The sequence below is a fragment of the Equus caballus genome, chromosome 12 (assembly GCF_041296265.1).
Source record: "Equus caballus isolate H_3958 breed thoroughbred chromosome 12, TB-T2T, whole genome shotgun sequence".
Lineage (NCBI taxonomy): Eukaryota > Metazoa > Chordata > Mammalia > Perissodactyla > Equidae > Equus > Equus caballus.
The window spans coordinates 18371756-18395080 of record NC_091695.1 but is presented as its reverse complement, the minus strand read 5'-3'; the positions used below and the strand labels follow the sequence as shown (position 1 = coordinate 18395080).

At 35.8% G+C, this 23325-nt stretch overlaps 1 protein-coding gene and 2 pseudogenes across 1 annotated transcript; 2 read left to right on the top strand and 1 right to left on the bottom strand.

Moving 5' to 3' along the window:
- On the top strand, positions 5993 to 6893 carry OR4C266P (olfactory receptor family 4 subfamily C member 266, pseudogene; annotated as a pseudogene).
- Positions 14855 to 15790, top strand: OR4S2D (olfactory receptor family 4 subfamily S member 2D). The gene is given in 1 exon segment (NM_001391188.1): positions 14855 to 15790. A coding segment is annotated over 1 exon segment (936 nt).
- OR4P70P (olfactory receptor family 4 subfamily P member 70, pseudogene) lies at positions 21206 to 22110 on the bottom strand (annotated as a pseudogene).

Genomic DNA, 23325 nt, shown 5'->3' with positions numbered 1-23325 from the left:
ATGCATTGGTGTTTTCATATTCTTTGGATAAATACCCAGCAGTGGAATAGCTGGATCATATGGTAGATGTATTCTTAATTTTTTGAGCAACCTCCATACTGTTTTCCATAGGGGCTGAACCAGTTTGCACTCCCATGAGCAGTGTTTGAGTGTTTGCTTCTCTCCACATCCTCTCCAACACTTAATATTTCCTGTCTTAGTAATTATAGTCATTCTAACAGGTGTAAGGTGATATTTCACTGCAGTTTTGATTTGCATTTCCCTGAAAGTTAATAATGTTGAATATCTTTTCATCTGTCAGCCACCTTTATATCTTCTTTAGAGAAATGTCTGTCCAGATCATTTGCCCATTTTTTAATTGGATTGTTAGCTTTTTGTTAAGATGTATGAGTTCTTTGTATATATTGGATATTAACCTGTTACCAGATATATGGTTTGCAAATGTCTTTCCCAATTGTGAGATTGTCCTTTTGTCTTGTTGGTGGTTTCCTTTGCTGTGCAAAAGCTTTTTAGTTTGATATATTTCCATTTATTTTTTCCTATTGTTTCCCTTGCCTGGTCACACACGATACTTGAAAATATGCTACTAAGGCTGACGTCGAAGAGAAACTGCCTATGTTTTCTTCTAGAATTTTAATTGTTTGAGGTCTTACATTCAAGTCTTTAATCCATTTTTGAGTTAATTTTTGTGTATGGTGTAAGATAATGGTCTACTTTCATTCTTTAGCATGTGGCTGTCCAATTATCCCAACACTGTTTATTGAAGAGGCTTCTTTTCTCCATGTTATTTCCTTAGCTCCCTTGTAGAAAATTAGCTGTCCATAGATGTGTGGGTTTATTTCTCAGCTCTCGATTCTGTTCCATAGATCTGTGTGTCTGTTTTTGTGCCAGTACCATGCTGTGTTGGTTAGTATAGCTTTGTAGCATAGTTTGCAATCAGGGAGTGTGATAGCTCATGCCTTGTTCTTTTTTCTCAGGATTCCTTTGACTATTTGAGGTCTTTTGTTCTTCCGTATAAATTTTAGGATTCTTTGTTCTATCTCTGTGAAAAGTGTTGTTGGAACTTTGATAAGGATTGCATTGAATCTGTAGATTGCTTTAGGAGTACGGACATTTTAATTATGTTAATTCTTCCAATCTGCGAGCACAGAATATCTTTCCCTTTCTTCCTGTCTTCTTCAATTTCTTTCAACAATGTTTTATAGTTCTCAGTGTACAGATCTTTCATCTATTTGGTTAAATTTATTCCTAGATATTTTATTCTTTTTGTTGCAATTGCAAATGAGATTGTTTTCTTAATTTCTCTTTCAGCTACCTCATTTTTAGTGTATAAAAATGCAATTGATTTTTGTATGTTGATTTTGTATCCTACAACTTGACTGTATTCATTTATTATTTCTAAAAGTTTTTTTTTTTTTTGAGGAAGGTTAGCCCTGAGCTCACTGCTGCCAATCCTCCTCTTTTTTCTGAGGAAGGCTGGACCTGAGCTAACATCTGTGCCCATCTTCCTCTACTTTATATGTGGGATGCCTACCACACTATGGCTTTCCAAGCGGTGCTACGTCCCTCACCCAGGATCTGAACCAGCAAACCCCAGGCCACCAAAGGGGAACGTGCGCACTTAACCACTGTGCCAATGAGCGGGCCTCTAAAAGTTTTTTGATGGAGTCTTCAGGGTGTTCTATATATAAAATAATGTCATCTGCAAATAGTGACAGTTTCTCTTCTTTTCCAATTTGGCTCCCTTGTATTGCTTTTTCTTGCTTGATTGCTCTAAGACTTCCAATACTGTGTTAAATAACAGTGGTAACAGTGGGAATCCCTGTCTGCTTCCTGTTCTTAGAGGGATAGCTTTCAGTTTTCCTCCATTGAGAATGATATTACCTCTGGGATTGTCATATACGGCTTTATTATGCTGAGGTACTTTCCTTCTCTACCCATTTATTTAGAGTTTTTATCATGATTGGCTGCTGTATCTTGCTAAATGCTTTCTCTGCATCTATTGAAATGATCATGTGATTTTTATTTTTCATTTTGTAAATGTGGTGTACATGTTGATTGATTTCTGCATGTTAAACCATCCCTGAATCTTTGGAATAAATCCTACTTCATCACGGTGTACGAGCTCTTTAATGTAGTGTTTTATTTGATTTGCTAGTATTTTGTTGAGGATTTTTGCATGGATGTTCATCAGTGATATCGGCCTTGTCTGGTTTTGGTATCAGGATAATGTTGGCTTTGTAGCCAACTTTTTTTAATCTATAATTCATTATTTCTGCTCTGATTTTTATTATTTCCTTCCATCTACTGATGTTGGACTTTGTGTCTTCTTCTTTTTCCAGTTCTTCTAGGTGCACTGTGAGATTGCTTATTTGGGATTTTTCTTGTTTGTTGAGGTAGGCCTGAATTGCTATAAAGTTCCCTCTTAGAAGCACTTTGTCTGTATCCCATAGATTTTGCAATGTCGTATTTTCATCTTCATTTGTCTCCAGGTAATTTTTGATTACCCCACTGATTTCTTCATTGAGCCAATTGTTGTTCAGTAGCATTTTGTTTAATCTCCATATATTTTGGGCTTTTCTGATTTCTTCCTTTAGCTGATTTATAGTTTCATACCTTTGTGCCCAGAAAAGATTATTGGTATTATTTAAATATCTTAAATTTATTGAGACTTGTTTTGTGGCCTAATATGTGATCAGTCAAGGGGAACATTCCATGAGCATTTGAAAAAAATCTGTATTCTGTCATTCTAAATTTGGCTTATCTTTTCTGATGAGTTGAGGTGAGGATAGGTAGTTTTTAGAAGATATTCTATGTTATCAGTGCTGTTTTGTCCTCATATTCTTGTAACCATTTTTACATTAGACCATAGGGAAGCTGAAGAAAGTTGTTAACGCTCCTCTGGAAAAAAATGGAAATATGTTCATGCTCATAAACATATGTAAAAATGAGAATTAATAAGGAATGATATGAAAATGTAAGATTCTTCTTGCATGTCATAAGGACCATAGATTCATATTAAAAATGCTTTAAGATTGTTTTTTCAAAGGTCAATGTTTTACATGGCCATGCAGTGCTATTCGGAATATAACATATTACACAGCAGGTCATGGAGCTGATTCACTAAGTTATTTAAAATTGACCTTAAGGTTGTTTTCTTTTTTCTTTTCTGGCTTTATAAAATGGGAGCATACTTGTCTGCTTACCATACATAATAGATAGAAGATACAAGTAAATTTATGATGATAATATGTTTTGCAATGAGACTATTCCTACAAAAATGACATAAATATTATCTCATTTTAAGGGGTAGTAGGGAATGTTCAACTTGAAGTTACTTACTGAGTAGCTATATTGCATAAAGCATTGGTTTGAAACTGTGGAGTAATATTATGAGAACATATAATGCCAGTATTCGTTTTTCTGGACGAAAGCTAAAATAAGCAAACGCATTCTTACATTATAAGCAATAGCATGTAATATTATAAGAAGAGATATAGGTAAAGTGTTTAGAAAACAAGAGCGACTTTCTCTTCTGGCAATCACTGAAGGCCAGCTAGGAGGTGTTTCTCAGCAGTTTGGTCCTAAAGTTCCCAGAAGATTGAAGAAGCTAGAAATGGAAAGCCATTCTAGGAAGAAGGGAGAGGGCAAGATAAGCTTGGATACATTACAGCTATTTATTTGTAATCTTTGGCTACCACATTACTTCCATTATAGACATTCAACCTGATGCATCTGCTAATCTTTATGTGCTCACATTTCATCATTAACATATCCTGACTATACACAGACTTCAACAAATGTTTGTTGACTTGAGAACTATAGTCTCCCTGTTCTAGATGGTGGAATAAAAAATAGATCCCTTTGTTCAAGATACAAAGAAAATTACTGAAATGTACTTGAGGGCACAGAATATGTTTTTCAAAGAAATTACTAAATATGTAGCTAAAGTAGTCTGGATTGTTTGGAACATGAATGGATAGAAATGCGCTCCACAGCTGCAGGTATGGTTGGAGAATTTTAATATCATCCTGAAATTATTGATTGAACAATTGATTAGCACACATAGTTATTAATAAGTTATGTAATCACATGTATTTTTGATTCTTAATTTATCTTAAATATGTTTGCCCAAATCTAAGGAAGAAATAAGCTTGTCCTACAAAATGACAGGCTAATAGGACAGAAAACTGTACACTCAAAGGCGTGGACAATATCACGGAACATTGACGTTACAGAGACATTCACATCATCTTGTTCTCATTGCCTACCATATTTTCAAGGAACAATATTTTATGGTACATCACTCTTTGAAATGCATAAAGGAAACAATGACCTTATTGTAATGAGTAAGATACTAAGAGTCAGTTCCCTTATAGTTTAAGATTTTGCTCAAGATCACACAGTGCAAGAGATCATTGTTTTAAATCCTTGGAAAAGCAAACTGAACAACTTCATCAAACATTTTCCGTAGAGTTGCTTTTGATTTGCAGGAATGAGTGATATTTCAACTCTGTTGAGAAGAAGAAAATTGACCAAGGGAGAGGAAAAAATATATAAGGCAAATTTTGTCTATTTAGTCTATAATAGTCTGTACTTTTCCTACTCACAAATTTCAAGACAGTGTATAGAAGATTGCATGGGACTGAAGAGAAACAATATAATAAATGTCTTCCAGAATATATCTAAATACATCATATTTCAGTTTACATTTTTACTTGTATATAGTGTCACTTCTAGCATCATCTTCAGTAGAAAGATAAAGAGAAAAATTTTTTTTGCCAGTGAAACCAATGATAATATGTTTTTCCAAATGTGAAAAAAAAATCATTGAAAGAAGTGAGATTTCCAAGTTGAATAATTATTGTCTTTGCCAGGATAAACAAAAAAAATTGAATGAAGAAGTCAGTTACTGAAGCTATACCACGCCTCTCTTTTTAAAACTACATCTCCCTCCTTCTTTGCCCTCTTTGCTCTGTTCTGGCAACAGTGGTTTTAGATACTTGAATAATACAAACTCTACTGGGAATACAACCATGACTGGGTCTTAGACTAACCACCTAGTGACACAAAACCCTGCAAAACATCACCCCAGATCTGAAATTCTTGAGCAAAAAGCATGTACTATAGAGTAATAACCCACCCACATTCCTTTGGAAATGTAACTTCAGGGACTCTGAGTGCTCTAAAGGATGAGTTTCAGAAATTGTACAAAGAAATATAGACACGGGGATATTTGACATAGTATCAAACGTGAAAGAATATTCGTGTTTGCTCATTAGTATTTGTTGATTACTGAATATCACAAACATTCTTGAAGGTTATAGCAGAAGGCTATAGGCATTTCCAGTCCCTTTTTTTCAAGATATAATATCTGAGAGCAATTGTCCAGGGAAGAGTTGGGGCATATTAAATATATATATAGCTATGCAATTTGAAGTATATATGTATAACAAATATATCATACATAAACATATGTATAAATAAGACATTATTTATGGGTTTAAGAGTGGTGTATAACTTCACATTTATATCATGAACCACCAAAGGCAGTCAAATATTTCCTAAATGCAAAGTGACACATCACGCAAAACATGGGCTAAGATTTTTTAATACAACCAAAAAACTGCAGGAAATAACAAAACACAGCCATGTCTTTCAAATATACATTCAATAAATTGGCAAAGTTAATCAAAATCATATCAAAACTAACAAGATGTTTTCTTTGAAAATTTCTGTTGGAAAAAATTACATTCATAAGCTTATTTGAAACTTGTTATAACCTTTTGAAGTGTTCATTAAAAATTAAGGAACAAAGTGTTGACATGAATTATTTAAAAATCACAACTAGGTTGTCCTCCAAGAGGAATATTTATTCTTCCTTAAAATGTTCCATAAGATTATGTATCATATGACACATTAATTCCTCATTTTTTGCATATGGACCATTTTACACTCACCCCATCCCTTCATTCATGAAATTGTGCAGCCAAACAATAATATGACTGAGTTCATTCTACTTGAGTTGGCCCAGGATCCTGTTAGGAAGAAAATAGTGTTTGTCATTTTCTTGATTTTCTATTTGGGGACCTTGTTGTGTAACTTCCTGATTATTGCCACCATCAAGACCAGCCAGATACTTAGAAGGCCAATGTACTTCTTCCTTTCCACTTATCCTTATCTGATACCTGTTCTCTACTTCCACAGCTGCTAGAATGATTGTGGATAACTTTTTGGAGAAGACCACTATTTCTTTCAGTGAGTGTATGAGCCTAGTATTTTCATTCCATTTCTTTGGCTGTCTGGAGATCTTTACCCTAATCGTCACGTCCATTGACTGCTATATAGCCATCTGTAAGCCCCCGTACTACTAGACCATCATGAGCCATGGAGCCTGCGGTGCCTTGGTGGCTGCGGGCTGGATGGGGTTCTGGGTGCATTATTCAGCTCAGATTTTTCTGACCTTGAGTTTACCTTTTTGCAATCCCAATGTGATAAATGATTATTTCTGTGACTTGAAGCTTTTGTTGAAACTTGCCTTTACAGACATCTACATGGTCAATCTACTCTTGGTGTCCAATAGTGGGGCCATTTGTACAGTAAGTTTTGTCATATCGATGTTCTCCTATGTTATCATCTTGCATTTTCTGAGAAACCACAGTGCTGAAAGGAGGAGAAAAGACCTTTCCACCTACGTTTCCCACATCATTGTGGTCATCTTGTTCTTTGGTCTTTGTATGTTTATATACACACAACCCACAACATCCTTCCCCATGGATGAGTTGATAGCTGTGTTTCATTCAGTTAGAACACCTTTATTCAGTCCTCTGATTTATATACTGAGGAATGACCAAGTGAAAAATGTCATGAGGAAGTTATGGAGCAGAAGTTGATCTCAGATGACAAAAGATGATTAGAAGTTTCAAAATTTTCTTTGTAGTCTGAATTGACCTAGAAGAAGTCCCTAGAGAATATTATCCGCTTATCATGGAGTTAACATAATACTCCTGTCTCAGGGTATGAGAGCTATTTCCTTCAGGATTGGAAGTGAACACATATATGGGTTAACATTGAGTTCATTATATGGAGAGGAAAGATACCATGAAGTAAAAACAGGTCATATGGTCTATTACCTTAGATGTTGCACATTGCCATGTTTCTGCCTCTCTTGCCTGCTTAGCATGGCTGTGGACTTCATCTACTGTGTTCTGTGCCTTTCTTATGCTGCCTCTAGTGTTTCTGCTTCTAGATACTCTCACCAATTATGTGTATTACATGGTGTAGTAACTTTTAAATGTTCCAAACATTTTCATTTATTAAAAAATTGTCTCATCACATTTGATCATGGACTTCAACTTAGTTGTTCTTTGTGATCAGTACCTGTAGAAGTTTCATGAAGTAAGGGACAATATTTCTAATCTACTAATATCCCTTCAAAATGTTGGGCATTTACTGCAAATTCTTACCATGTGTTTACCTAGATCCTTCTAGAAAAGTGTCAGAACATAGAGAGAAAATTCATCCTTTTGTGCTACATCTTTGATCTTAGGAAACTTTTCACTGTTAGGTTCACACTCAGAATAGTATCTTTAATAAAATCCACTTTGTGCTTCTAACTTAATTCTTTCTAATTCTGGGGGTGGTATTAAGGTTTCTCTTGAATCATAGCTGTTACGGTAATTTTTTATAATATTGGGTTATGATTGTAGTGTAGATGGTCCAAATTAAGGGTAATATATTTATGTGGAAATAAAGAGTGTAACCAGTTGAAGTTAGTAAATTTCAAAATATTAATAGATTAGAACAACAAATGAAATAGATCACAGGAAGATATTTAGGCCTTGAAACAGAAATATTTGTATCACAGATATGAATTATGAATTTATTTTCTGGGAAAAAAGCTGTGGAAACAGCAAGAAAAAAAATCAGTGGTTGCCAGAGAATCAGAGGGAGAAGTAATGGGACAAATAGGTGGAGTACAGGACAATTTTAGTGAAGGGAAACTGTTATGCTTTGTACTCTAATGGTGGATACGTGGTGTATTGCATAAGCCAAAAGCCATACAACTATACAACACAAAGAGGAAACTAACAAAAATTGTAGATTTTAGTAAAAATGAATCCATATTCATTCATCAGTTGCAATGAATTTACTACACTAATGCAAGATACGAGAATCTGGGAAACTGAGGGAGACAGAGTGAGTACATGGGAACTCTTTGTATTTTTTGCATAATTTGCTCTAACCTAAACTGATTCAAAAAACAAAGACTAATTAAAAAGTCACATTTGCAAGAGAAAGCTCAAATATTCATTACCATGTTTAAAATATTTTATTTGAACTTTCATGTACTTCGTTGCATAAGTATACATTTTATTTAGCCACATATTGATACTCTCAAATCCCCTACAGTTTCCCCTAGTATGCCATACAAATATCATTAATGAACACAGAATATTACATTTTCTATCCACAGATACACAATATCATATTTTTAATTGAGAAGTGTTATTTTACATTTGCATGTATTAGTTTGAATGTTGTTACAGATCATGAAGAATTTGCATTACAAGGCTTTAGCTATCTGTATTACACAAGATAATCATTAATACTTTGCATTTAGATATCTAAAAGGTGTTTTTCTCTAATTATTTTATTTATTTTTTATCCTTTTCAACATACTACATTCATGGACATTTTACAGTTAATAAACAGAGAATAGGATATCATTGTTTAAATTAGTTTAAGTCTCCAATAATAATGAAAAGAGTTTGAGTTTTTACTACAAATATATCCTATCTAGATTTGTCTTGTATTCTGAAAGGAAGTAAATGTAAAACCCACACTTTCAAAGCGTCAGGCAGGATTTCAAATGCTAAAAGTGGTTGAGAAAGTTTAGGGTATAAAACTAAATTTATATTTACCATAAAATAATTTATACAAAATGAAGGCAAAAACAAGAATATTCTACCACCTTCTCATTGCTGTGCATTATTCTAGAAGTTGAAAATATGGTAGTGTAGAAAAACAATATTCATAGTCCCATGGAGTTTACTGTGTGATGTAGTGAAGGTGGATAATAAAAAACTAGACAAATATTTAACATTCCAGGCATTTAAATAGTGACATAAATTAACATAAAGCAAGGTAATTAAGAGTGTGATGGTGGCAAAGCTAGAGGTAAAGACACATACTCTTTAGGATAGGATAGTCAAGGAAGGTCCAAAAGATTAGTTGACTTTTTCAAATAAGGCCAAAATAAATGCTTCTTAGCCAGGGGAAATTTTGCCCCAGGGTACAGTTGTCAAAGTCTAGATATGTTATTATTCGTCAAAACCATGGGAGTTGGGGATGGGCACTGCCACTAGCATCTGGTGGGCAGAGATCAAGGATGCTGTTGAACAACTGATAAAATAAAGGAAAAACCCTTATAACAATGAACTATCTTACTGCAAATGGCAATAGTGCCATGGTTGGGAGCCTCTGATCGATATAAACAATTCTTAAATCTACCATCGGGGAGAAAGTTCTAGGTAGATGAAACAGCCAGAGTAAATAGGATATGCTTATTGTAAACAAAGAAAATCAAATAGCCCAGTGTGACTAGAGAAAGGGAATAAGAAAGAGAATACTTGACGATAAAAACAGAAATATAATGGAAAATGTCATTGTATACAACTACAGGATTTTACCTGGAGTGAAATGAGAAAAGATTTCAGTATTTGTGGTGCGATATGACTTATGGTTTTATAGGATAACTCTGAATGACTAGTTGAGCATTCTAAGTGGAAATAGGGATATTAGGAAGATACTATAATAATCTAGAAAAGAGATTATGGCAGTTTAGACCAGGCATGCAGCAGTGTATGGTGAGAAAAAGTCTGCTTATGGATACAGTTTTAATTGTTGATGAGAATGTAACATGGTACATTCACTGGGTTATGTTCTACAAGGTTATCGTAAATTAAACATACACTTAGCATATGCCCCAACAATTTCATTCTTAGCTATTTATCCAGGAGAAATAATTTTTTCTCAAAAGCCTTGTACTATAATGTTCACAGCAGCTTGGTACATAATAGCCAAGAACTTGAAATAACCCAAGTGTGCATTAATAAAAATAAGGATAAATTGCAGTATATACATACAGTTAAATCTTCCTTAGCAATAAAAAGGAATGAACTATTGATATACACAACATGATTCATGAATTTCAAACATGTTTTGCTGAGTTGAAGTCTTACTTAAAATGGTATTTTTTATGATTTCAATTAAATTAAGGTCTAAAACAGGCCAAAGTAATCTTTGATAAAAAATAAAATAAAACAACAATTGCTTATACAGAATGAGGGAGTGGGGATTGTCTGGGAAATGACATGAAGGAAATTTCCAGGGTAAAGGAAAATGTCTAGATCTTGATAAGTATTAGGTAACACAGATGTATTCATTTGTCAATGTTAAATGTTTGAAAAAATTTATAACATGTTGGGGAAAATAAATTTTCTTGAGCATCCAATATTACTAGCCATTTTCTTTTATTAGTTTTGTTTCATTTCCATAAGAAAAAATAGCTTTTATTGTGTTTTCTTATTATATTTTTTTTAAAGATTTTATTTTTTTCCTTTTTCTCTCAAAGCCCCCCGGTACATAGTTGTATATTCTCTGTTGTGGGTCCTTCTAGTTGTGGGATGTGGGACGCTGCCTCAACGTGGTTTGATGAGCAGTGCCATGTCCGTGCCCAGGATTCGAACCAACGAAACACTGGGCCGCCTGCAGCGGAGCGCACAAACTTAACCACTCGGCCACGGGGCCAGCCCCTTCTTATTATATTTTTATATAGTAATTATCAATTATGGGAATGACTATCTATTCTGTTTCATTTTCACTTTTATATCACAATATACCCATTATCCCCAATTATTACACACTCTTCATAGGACATTATTTTTAACAGCATGAGCTATGCTGGACTTTATTTATATAAAGGATTACCCAGATTCCTGTACTCACCTTGCTTGTAGCCAGAGACACTGAAGTAGTGGCCTGCACTTCACTATGATATTAAGAGACCATATAAGAAGAGACCATACAAGAAGGGACCAGCGGAAACTATTCTCCATCATTAGCACAATTCACCCTTGTGTCACTTATATCTGTTTGTACATTCTTTGGATATTGGGGTCTTATTGCAGGGTGAAATACCTTATATTCTTCCACAAAAGGAGAGGAGATCAGAGGTACAAGTCAGCTTCTTCAAGGAGGGGGCCATTTCTAGTCTACTCAAAAGACTTAAAATGGGATAAAAAATCAAGCTATGTTCCCTACTCCATCTTTAGGTCACTTATGGGCCAGACTGGACAGGACCTTGCCTCACAACAAGGTAGGCACTTCTGGAATCCTTCCTCAGAGATTCTCTGTTGCTGCTGAAGTGGTAGATACTGTATGACATGATTGGAGCCTAAATATGCTCAATCGCTTTCCCATCAAGCTTGCCTCCTACTGTGATTGCTCCTGATGCCAGTTTGGACTTTGGACTCTGTCTTCTCCTACAACTGTAGGAGTGGTCCAGTGACATGGACAGAAACTGCAGGGGGAATGGCCCAAGGTCGGGTCAAGATCAGTAATCAGCTGTGCTTACTAGCAAGTGGTGGACAGCTCATAAGTTCCCTATAAGAGTATTAAGAAGTCAGAGTATGATACTTTGGAGGTTGTTTGAGAAAAGAAGTAGGTGAGGTGAGAGTAGAAAGGGGAAAGAAAGAAAAGCAAGAATGAGGGGAAAGGAAAGAGTAGAAATAGAAAAAAATAAGACAGATTAGTGGTCAAGAGTCAAATCTTAATGATTTACAATCAAAATGTAAAAGAATGAAAGCCTTCTCTATAATTTGTCCCAGGCATAGGCTGGAACTGAACTTCTTCCCATCAATTTCTGAAGAAATCATCAGAGGTTCAATTAAAAAGAAAAGCACTGAAACCCAAATAGCACTACTGAATCCACTTTTTTCCAATTGAATGGAACTTTCAAAAGAGTAGAACAATTAAAACTCAATAGAAGAGTAATCTAAAAAGTAGAATATATTATGTAATATGTTACATAAATATGTAATATTTAATATATGTATTGGCACAGTCCATTGAACAAGATATAAAATCATAAGACAATTACTTCTGTTTACTGAAATGCTTTGGTTTCATATTATGATCCTAAATGCAAGAATTGATTGTTTTACATTTAGCAAATAAAGAAAATTTTTAAAAAATTTTCTTAATAAATTGAAAAACTACATCTGGAAATTAAAGCTCATTGTGGTTGCACTGATGTGATTCTGATTATGGATGGAGACTTTGGGAGAAAGTCTTTCCCCGAGGTCATTAACATTTTGCATCATTCTATTTAAATAGGTCTTTTAAGAAGTAGGGATAAAAAGCATTTGTTGCCAAAGATATTGTGAAATGGTAAATTTCAGTAGATGAGACAGTGAACTAAGAACATTAAAGACTTGTCTTCTACCAGCCTTTGAGTTTTGGGGTCAGGGATTCTCCAGTGCTAATTATTCAGAAGGCAATTCCTAAGGCATCACTCTTACTTCATTTTGGACATCTGTACTCAAATTATCTCAAGAGAGATAGGAAAATAAAGCAAAACTCAAGCCATGGGCAACACTGGTGAGATTATCTTTTTTCTTCTAAAGCTGATATAAAACGTTTGTGGAAAAATAATTCAATCAAATGCCTATATTTTGAATACCTGTAATATAATTGCAAGACACTGTTCTCAGAAATAAAAGGATAATAAAATTATCAATATTTTGATAAGATAATGAAGTTCATCCATACACGACTACGAGATAGGGTAGCATAATGGTGAGTAAGAAAATGTCAATAATTTCAAAAGAAATTGAGACGTTATCACGTTTGAAATGCTCAGAAAGTGGACAGAGGAACTCTTTGAGATGAGTCTTGATTCAAGGAGAAAGAAGAATTCCTTAAGGAATCATGCTATGGACGATGGAGACACAATTCCCAAGGTTCTTCTAGATAAAAGCAAGCAGCACAATTCATGGTTGTCAAAAACTACTATAATTTGAGCTTTCTTAAATTGAAGGGCTCTCTTAGTGAAAGTAGTATTTGTTTTTCAATTTGGAAGGAAAAACCAGAGGGGAAGGAACATGTAAAAAAGGCATAGGGATGTGCTTGAGTCTGAATTTGAATTATTACTCTTACCATTACTATTATTGCTATTATTATCATTATTTTTTACTGTATAAGAGAAGACACACCAGTAATGACTACTTTATCAACTCTATTATACAGACCTGAGGAAGAACAGCCCTGTAGTTTCCCAAAAGCTATAAGTGTCAGGTACAATCTTGCTGCAAACACATAGCGGAGCATAGAGTTCAGTCAGAGTTGTAAGTACTAACTTAACAAATTATGAGGGGAAATGGCCTCAGGTGGACAAAATTCCTAATGACCATCTAAGATGTTATGTAATCCTATTCTAACCTAAAACTAAAAGAATCATTTACATCTGTGGCTTGGTCTGCGGAATAATTTGTAAGCCCCTTTAATCAAAATTATTGATACCCTTTTCCACACATACACTCCAGTGACCCCACTAGAATGCCTGAAACTCCACCACTGAAGACTCATCCATTTACATTAAATATTGTCCTCTTTCTAAATCCATCTTTCAGTAGACTAAAGTATCTTTCAGTGATGCCCTCTTCCAGAAATATTTAATTTATCCTACCTGGGAGAACTAATACAGACTAGCATGAAACTTGAGAGATTAAAAAGATGTGTGAAGGAATGGTGAAATTAAAGTGCAGAGGTTTTTTTGTTTTTTGTTTTTGTTTGTTTTTACTTTTTTTGGTTAGCAGATAAATCTTTAAAAGAGCAAGGAAAAGTAATTCCTGGAGAATGCAGAAATTACGCAAGACTTCTCCTCCCCTCCTTTAAAATCAAACAGGTCTTGTTCTGTCTCCAGCAGTTTATTTTATTGCTTTGTCTTCTCTTATTTCAGCCTCTTTTTTAGAGTTTTATGACTATTCCATGTTGACAGAATTGATTTAATTCATGGTAGAAATAACTGTTAATAGATTGTAGTGAAATTGAAACTGTCTCATTTCACAAAAGGGATAACAGAAGCCCCATGAAGATAAATGGTTTGTCTAGAGTTACAGCACCATTATCTCTGAATCAGGTTTGTACCCGATCCCCTTTCTACTACATCATACCGCCTCTCGACTATAAGAGCTTGATATCAAATCAGGGACCATAAACTCATGTACAAAAAGATCTGAGTTTCATAACAAAAAGAACCTGCTGAGGTCAGCTGGTTTCAACTACTTGAAAATTCATGGCAGTATTTGCAAGGAAAAATGCTGCTATATATTTACATTTTTGTGTCAAAAATAAGATGAATCCTTTCAGATACATAAATATCACCATAGCCCCAAAAACAGAAGTTGTTTCAAAATTAGGTTAAATACTTTATACAGAATAAGAGCTAAGTAAATTTTTAGAAACATGAAAATACCTTAATAAAATGTGTGGGATGTGAGACTCTTGGTTAGATGTGTGACTAAGGGATTTACTTTATCTCCCTAAACTTTGCTTCCTCATCTGAAGTGAATGAATGGATTATCATGTGGAGCTAAGATGATCAGAATATGAGCATTTCAATTTCTTGAAGAATACATTCTAGCAAGCAGTGAGTATCTATTTGTCCACTTTCAACTACAGTGATTATCCATTTATTTCGAGTTAGAAGAAAATGTTGTTGGTCCTTGTTATGTTTTTCTTTCAGATAATTTAATTGTCTCTTGGGAATTTGGTCTCCTAGATTAATTCCATGGAAAAAATTAACAATGTAACTGAATTCATTTTCTTGGGGCTTTCTCAGAACCTAGAGGTGGAAGAAGTTTGTTTCGTGGTATTTTCTTTCTTCTACACAGTCATTCTTCTGGGGAACCTCCTTATCATGCTGACAATTTATGTGGGCAACCTTTACAAGTATCCTATGTATTTCTTTCTCAACTACTTGTCTTTTGTGGACATTTGTTACTCCTCAGTCATAGCTCCTAAGATGCTCGTTGACCTGTTAGCCAAGAGCAAAACTATCTCCTATGCAGGGTGCAGGTTACAACTCTTTGCGGGACATTTCTTTGGTTGCACTGAAATCTTCATCCTTACTGTAATGGCCTATGATCGTTATGTGGCTATCTGCAAACCCCTGTACTATGTAACCATCATGGACCAGGAGAGATGCAATAAAATGTTACTGGGGACCTGGGTAGTTGGGTTCTTACACTCCATTATCCAAGTGGCTCTGGTCGTCCAACTACCCTTTTGTGGACCCAGTGAGATTGATCATTACTTTTGTGATGTCCATCCTGTGCTGAAACTTGCCTGCAAAGACACATATGTTGTTGGGGTGGTTGTGACAGCCAACAGTGGTGCCATCACTCTGGGGAGCTTTGTTATCTTGCTCACCTCCTATACCATCATCCTGGTGTCCCTGAGAAAGCAGTCAGCAGAAGGCAGGAGCAAAGCTCTCTCCACCTGTGGCTCCCACATTGCTGTGGTCATCATCTTTTTTGGTCCCTGTACTTTCATGTATATGCGCCCTGACACTACCTTTTCAGAGGATAAGATGGTAGCCGTATTTTACACCATTGTCACCCCCATGTTAAATCCTCTGATTTATACACTGAGAAATGCAGAAGTAAAGAATGCAATGAAGAAACTAGGGGGCTGGAAGTTTTTCTGGAAGGCTAATTATAAATAGTTGGAAGTAACAATTTAAGCAGGACGATGTTACATTTTCTCACCTGTACAATGAAGACAACAAAAGCAACCTCACAGGTTTTTTCTTTTGGAGGAACAAATGAGAAAATAGCAGATTCTATAGAAGTAAGGATTATTTATTATTATTATTATATTTTTTCTAATATTTAGTAATCAGATAATTCTCCAAAATATCTAGGCCAGAAAATCTTATTAAACTCAAAAGCTCAGCATGATCATACTCACTACCATTATTTTCTCCTCTCCATTTTTCCCTTTTTGTCATTTTCTTTAATGAATGAGAGTCTACTGTGAAGTAGTTAAGGCTGTTTTCTAGTGTTTAGAACTGCAATTGGTACACACTAAGCATGCAATATGTATATATTGTATGAAAAATAACAGAGATATGAGCTAAAGCATTCAATATAAGACCTCCAAGACACCGTGAAAACCAAACCCAGTAAGGTTGGAATGGGAGGGGAGGTGTGTACAGAATGTAAAAGAGATTAAACACAGGCTTAAAAAACAATATACCTGTTGTCATCCTCTGGTCATGGAAAAAGTTTTTCCTTTCTCTAGGACTCATTTTCTTTACCCAAAAAATAAGGAAATTGGGGGAAAAATACCTCTAAGATCCCCATTTTAATTGTAACATCCATTAATATTCTTCTGCTAACTGACGTTAAACTGTAATAGTCATCTGTAGCCAGTGGTCCCTGTTAGGAAAAGTGACTAACAGGAAAAACTAAAGAATATGAATAAAAAAAAGGCGAGTGATGAATAGGTGACTGTCACTCAATCAACATGGTACATACAATTTGCTGAAATGCTTAGTTGGGAAACCACATTTCCTCCAATATTTGAATTAAGCAGCTTTATTGAATCCAGTGAATACTATATACTGAATACTGAATACATTTATTACTTCTTCCTTGACTGACCTAACACAGTTTCCAACTGTGGAACTCCAGAGAAACTCATTCTGGACAAAAAACATTCATGACTTTCTTATGCGTGCTAGTACTTGCCCTGGTGACAAATTCCTCCCTTACTTTGTGCAAGCTGAGCTTTATCTTTCTACAGCAAATGAACACAACATTGCTTATGTCTTTATCATTGTTTTATTGTCTTTTCCAGAAATCTGATTATTCAAATTACTGCCTATACTTGGGTATGTGTTTATGGTTGTGGAGTGTGTGTGTGAGTGTATGTACATTACATTAAGGATTGTACACAGTGCTTTAAAAAGTGATCTCTGGTGTTGATGCATTCACAGAATTTAAGATAAGAAAAATCAAAAGGTATTAAGACATCTGGATTAGAAGTCATAATTAAGAAACCCTTGCCCTGGACCACACAAATCTATGTTTATTGTCCCAGATTGGACATATACTCACTGGATCTCTCTGGATCTCCCTTTGCTCAATTTAAAAATGATGCCTAGGTCAGTGATTCTCAAACTTATCTGATCATTGGAATCATCTTGAGAGACTTTTGAACAGATAACAGTACCTATTCTAAGAGTTTCTGATCCTGTAGGCCAAGGTTAAAGGGTATACAAAAATCTGTAATTTTAATAAACTCCTTTGATAATTTTTACACACTCAGTGTCATATCTGGGCACTTATATTTGGAAACACTGGGACTAGATCATACTTGATGTTCTTATAGCACAGGAGGTCAATGAGTCAATGAAATCCAAAGAGGCTTACCTTTGGGTATGTATACTCGCTTTGATTCTCCTAACCAACACACAAAGGGAGCTAAACTTGAACTCAATTTGGAAAACTGTAAAATAAATAAATGCTATCAATCTGATAACTTTTCTCTGCAATACCCTTTCCTTTACATCTTTGCACTAAAGTCTTGACCATTAAGGGATATTAGTGATATTGAAGGTCTGAAGTCCCTAAAACGATAAAAGCTGACAGAGTTGTTACTCTCAAAGACCAAGAAGTGGGACATATAAAATGTATTCAAGTTTCTACTAGTGACTTTATAAACATATTCCTGTTCACTAAAGTTCCTCAAAGTCAGTCCCAATTGGAGGAGCTTGGAGAGTCTCCTCTTGGCTCCTTGGAAAGACATGGCCAAGAACCATGTGTAAGTACTCAGACTTCCTCCAGTTTCATTGGGGGTGAGTCTGGTCAACAACATCATTTTATTTCATAGATGTATGATCGCAACATTGGCTGCCAGCTTTATACTTTTATAACCTTGCTGCTATATTATGGCAGGTGTGACTTGGATTATAACCTTCACTGATAAAAATAAATGGCAACCTTTCTCATTTTCCAGATGAATAAATTAGCTTATTTTATAGTGGAAAACACCAAAAGTATATTTCCTTGTATCTTGTAACCAGTGATTACACATCTGTCTCTGGAGTAGCCATAAAATATTTTAAACATATTTCCATACACTGCTCAATTGAATATGTAAAGAAAACATTTTTGTTCCTTAGCATGTTACCCCTTTCTCATTTAAACATATCGAGGAGATTAAAACATTTATTACATGTCAGAGCCTCCCGAATTCACTGTTTTTTATAGCGACTGAGTGGGAATGCCTCATTTTGACAATGTTCTGATGTGTCCAGTTCTTGCATGGTGACCACTGTTGTTTTGAGGTATAATGCAACTTCATCACTTTATTCAAATGTTCAAAATAGTCTTTAGTGTACATTTTTAGTGTGAAAAATCTATAAGTTAAAGGCACCACAGGGTAGAAAGAGACATACAATGCTGTGATTCCATAACGGTGAGTGGTACTGTCAAACATCGCATGTACAGAACATAAAATTTCAATTTCAGCAAAGATTAAGATGACACTTCTATTTTATTCATGAGAAAAATAAGAACTATGTGAAATATATCTGAACCTACCCTGGTGTCTGGAATTAAGCCCCATCAAGCTCAATGTAGATTGGCTGAACCCCAGTTTACCCAAAGACACATAAATGAGAATTAAATGTTTATTGTATAGGCCACAAGTTTTGGAATGGCTTGTTACATGTCAATATTGAGCTGGCTGATCCATGAATAGTGTGATCAAACTGTAGAAGTGGGGATTCTGAGGTGTATTCTTGAATTAATGAAACCTCCAATATCTTTAGTGTAAGGTACTTTGAAAGGAGCAATATACAAGGCCAAGTTAGAGAGAAGGGGCATGAGGGACAGCACATAACATTGGTGATATACATAAAGGACAAATTCTAACTACCAAAGTATGCAGCTAGCCTCCCTCCCACTATTTCATCCATGGATAACACATAGGAAAAGAAGGACATATTACTAATGACATTTGGGTAGATTCCTTTTCACCCTTCTTTTGTTAACAAATTATAAGAAAAGAGCTAAGAAAAGATAAATATGAGCCATATTCAAACAGATTTCTGAAAGGCATGTCTTCTTTTGGGAGAAAACAAATAGCAAATTTGTGACAGTAAGCAAATTTAATTCATTACTGGAGAATGTGGCCTACACATGCATCAGTAACAGGCTTATTAAAAATAAACATCAGAATTACATACCTGCCCATGCAGCTATAGACATTTCTGTTCTCCCTCATCTTCCAGAATTGGATAATTCCATGATGTGGTAATCACCACCAGGAGGTCAACAGCAAATCTAAACCCTGACTTGATCTGCTGTTGTCTTTCTTACCTCCTTTTCAGCATACTTCATAACTTTTCTTCCACCCCTTATTCTCTAAGTTCTCCAATTTTTTAGGTTGTACACATGCCAGGATCTTTTTGGAAGAGAAAAACTATTGCTGAAATCTTCATCAACCTATGGCTAATTTCTGCAAATATACTCCTCACCTTAAAACCTGGATTCTTGTTGAACAAGGGACAATAATACTTTAAGGATATACAGTATAGTTTCTTAGTGGGGATTATGGTGAAGAGGATGGAGCATCAGAAATTATAGGGATATGTCTTTTGTTTGAATACTTGTTGAACCCACCCTGTAGGCCTCAGTTCCTCAAATGTATGTTGTGTTAATGGATGACCCTAGATGACATCACAGTCCCTTCCAATTCACAAAGCTTGAGGATTCTTGTATAAATTAATGAAACATGTCAAAGTACCAATGATCTTGGCTTATGCCCCAGTTTTCAGTTGGTTTTATCTGCTTCTTAGTCTAATCTTCTTTATTTCTCCTTAGTACGAGAGCCAGCCTGAGAGGAAATGAGACAGATTTGCATAGTTTGAATGGTAGAACAAGACATCAAATTATACTAATTAGCATAAGGAACAGTGAGGGTTAACAAAATGTACACTAGGAACATCAATGTATTCAGCTATGTGCCTTCTTAAGCTCAGGGCCTCTCACAGGATGGGAGATTTTCTGTGTTGCACATTTATATAGAGCATTAAGTTGTATACTAATGAAGACTTTGTAAGTGAGATAATAAACACAGTCATAGAATTACACTTGTAGGATTGAAAAAAGATGTTCATCATCCAGTTTGAAACTTCTAGTTACAATCATCCCTCAGTATTCACTGTGGATTGGTTCCAGGACTCCCCCACACCAAAATCCACAAATGCTCAAGTCTCTCATATATGATGGCATAGTTATTTGGAAATAACCTATGGACAACCTCCTGTATACTTCAAATTATCTCTAGATTACTTATAATACCTAATATCATATAAATGCCATGTAAATAGTGGTCATACTGTATTATTTAGAAAATAATGACAAGAAAAAAGGTCTATGTGTTCAGTACAGATACAACCATCTTAGGCCTTTAGATCCATGGTTGTTTGAATCCACAGATGGGGAATCTACAAATAAGGAGGGCAGACTGTACTGTAATACACCACTGATGGGGTAGTAAGAATTAATGACAATATGTCCCATTAGCATAATGTGAATAGTATAATTATATTGCACTGCATTATTTTAGAAGCATGATTTGTTAATGTAAAGAATTAAAATATAAAACACTTGTAAAATTTTGTCATTGCTTTATTTTTTTTATAACAATGGAGACCTCAAAACTATGGAAGTGCTTAGGACCTCTATCTGTGAGAGGTGTCTCAGTCAAGATATCTGTTTCCTAAAGCAGGGCACAAGTGCCAAACCATGCAGTCTCTACAATTTGCCCTGATAAAAGTCCTCTAATGCTCACTATGTCAGGGATCGTAAAAAACAGAAAGGTCCAGAATGTCTAACATTAATTCCAGATTGTCAGAGCTGGAAGAGACCTGGAGATCACCTGGTCCACTCCCCTTCTATACAGTCTCAGAAAAGTAACAGAAAGAGAGTGGCTGAGGGTCCTCCTCTCTTCAAGGCTTTCAGATTTTGATGACAGCATTCCACCTCTCTGTACCTGCTGTATCTGTTCATATTAATGATTCTATGGATAGAACAGGATGTGCCAAAAGGTTTGAACACCAGCAGCTTCATTTCCCTTCAAACAGTTTGTGTTGGCACCACGCTCGCCTCATGGCATTCTTCATGTCTGTGTTTCTCAGTGTATAGATGAGAGGGTTGAACATGGGAGCAATCATAGTGAACGTAGGACAAAACCCCTTGTCATTACTGACAGAATCAGCCATGGGGACCGAGATGAAGATGAGGGACAAGAAGAATGTGAAAACAGCAGTGATGTGCCAGCCAAGGTGCAGAGGGCTTTGTGGTGGCCCTTGGATGAATGGGTCCTCAGGGTGGACAGGATGATGATGTAAGAAATGACCAAGGCAACAAAGGTCAAATGGACATCACCCCTGTGGTGGTACTGATCACAGTGATCAACAAGCTGGTGTCCGTATGGACCAGCTTCAGCAAGGGGAATACATCACAGAAATAGTGGTCCATTTGACAGGGTCCACAGAAGGCAAGTTCAATAAAAATCAATACATGCAGGATTAAATCGGTAAATGCTCTGAAAGTTAGAGGCCATCACAAGGCCATAGCACACTTGTCTGCTCATGATGACCATATAGTGAAGGGGTCTGAAGATGGCCATGGCCACCAAGATGAAGATCTCAGTGGCACCAAAGAAGTGGGCATAAAACATCTGGGACATGCAGTCACTGTAGATGGTCTTCCACTGGGGCAATAAGTCTGTGATCAGTTTGAGGGCCACAGCGGAGGTGAAGTAGACATCCATGAAGGACAGGTAGCTGCGGAAAAAGTACACGGGCTGCTCACTGAGGTGGCTGCTCCTGATGGTGAGAAGAATGAGAAGGTTTCCTGAGAGAATTGCGATACAGGAGAGTGAGAACTGGAAGAAGCAGACAACCTTTGCATCCGCATCAGTAAAAGGTCCCATGAGGATAAATTCTGTGATGTTTACATGTCCCATTGCTTCTGTGGGTTTGATCATGCAGAGAGGGAAGTTATACCTGAAAACACTCAACTTTTTGAAATTATTGATTTTGGGGGGGTAGATATGAGCCCTGAGTTAACATCTGCTGCAAATCCTCCTCTTTTTGCTGAGGAAGACTGGCCCTGAGCTAACATCCATGTCCATCTTCCTCCACTTTATATGTGGGATGCCTACCACAGGATGGCTTGCCAAGAAGTGCCATGTCTGCACCAGGGATCCCAACTGGCAAACCCTGGGCCACCGAAGCAGAAAGTGCAAACTTAACTGCTGCACCACAGGCCAGGCCCATGAAATTATTGATTTATTTTAAAAGCCATTCATTTTTTCAGTAAATATATATATCAATTGTTCATTATGATACAACTCCTATAATTGCTGCTAAAGGTACAGCAGTGTACAAAATACGTACAATCTCTACCTGCAAGTAGAGTACAGTTCAGTAGAGCAGACATACAGTAATAATAACAGCACACATCATCAATTAATTTCAATTATACAGAATTTCAAAGTCTCACACTTAACATGAACAACAAATTGAAACTTAAAAGATGAAACACGCTTTTTCAGATCAATATTAAGAAGAAATTTCAGTATTATACCTTAAGAATGATTTTTCAATCTCTGTTATATATAAAACAGCACTGAGGTTATCTGTTCTTCTAGGGCAAGAAGGTCAATTACAATTCTGGATCCTTCCCAGTGACTAAATCTATGCTAAATCCTGAAAGTTGGGTAACGTCATGGGAATTTAATGAACTCCTGATTCAAAATATAGGACCTCTGGGTAACAATTTTGGAAAGTACCTTTAGAACCTTTTCATGAACATTTAAAAAAATAGTGGAAGGAGAGAAAGAGCAAGAAGTAGATTTTTGAGGATAAGCATCGCCCCATTGTATGCGCTTCTAGTAAATTTATGGCTTTCTGGAATTGACCTTATTTCTTAGTTCGCTTCTGAGTCTAACCCAGGATTTCTCATCATTTTTATCCTTTGGTCACACTTTCTGGCACGTCCTTTTATGACAGCACCCTTTGAGGGGCAAACTGCATCCAGAGAGTCTTCTTCACTCAGTCTGTTTCACTACTGTATCTCTTTGAACTGAACTACTTACTTTCTTTGCCAGGCTCATTACGGGCTCCTGGGGCCCTGTCCCGTGATATTTTAGTTAAAAAGGAAATATTTCTTTGGTGCA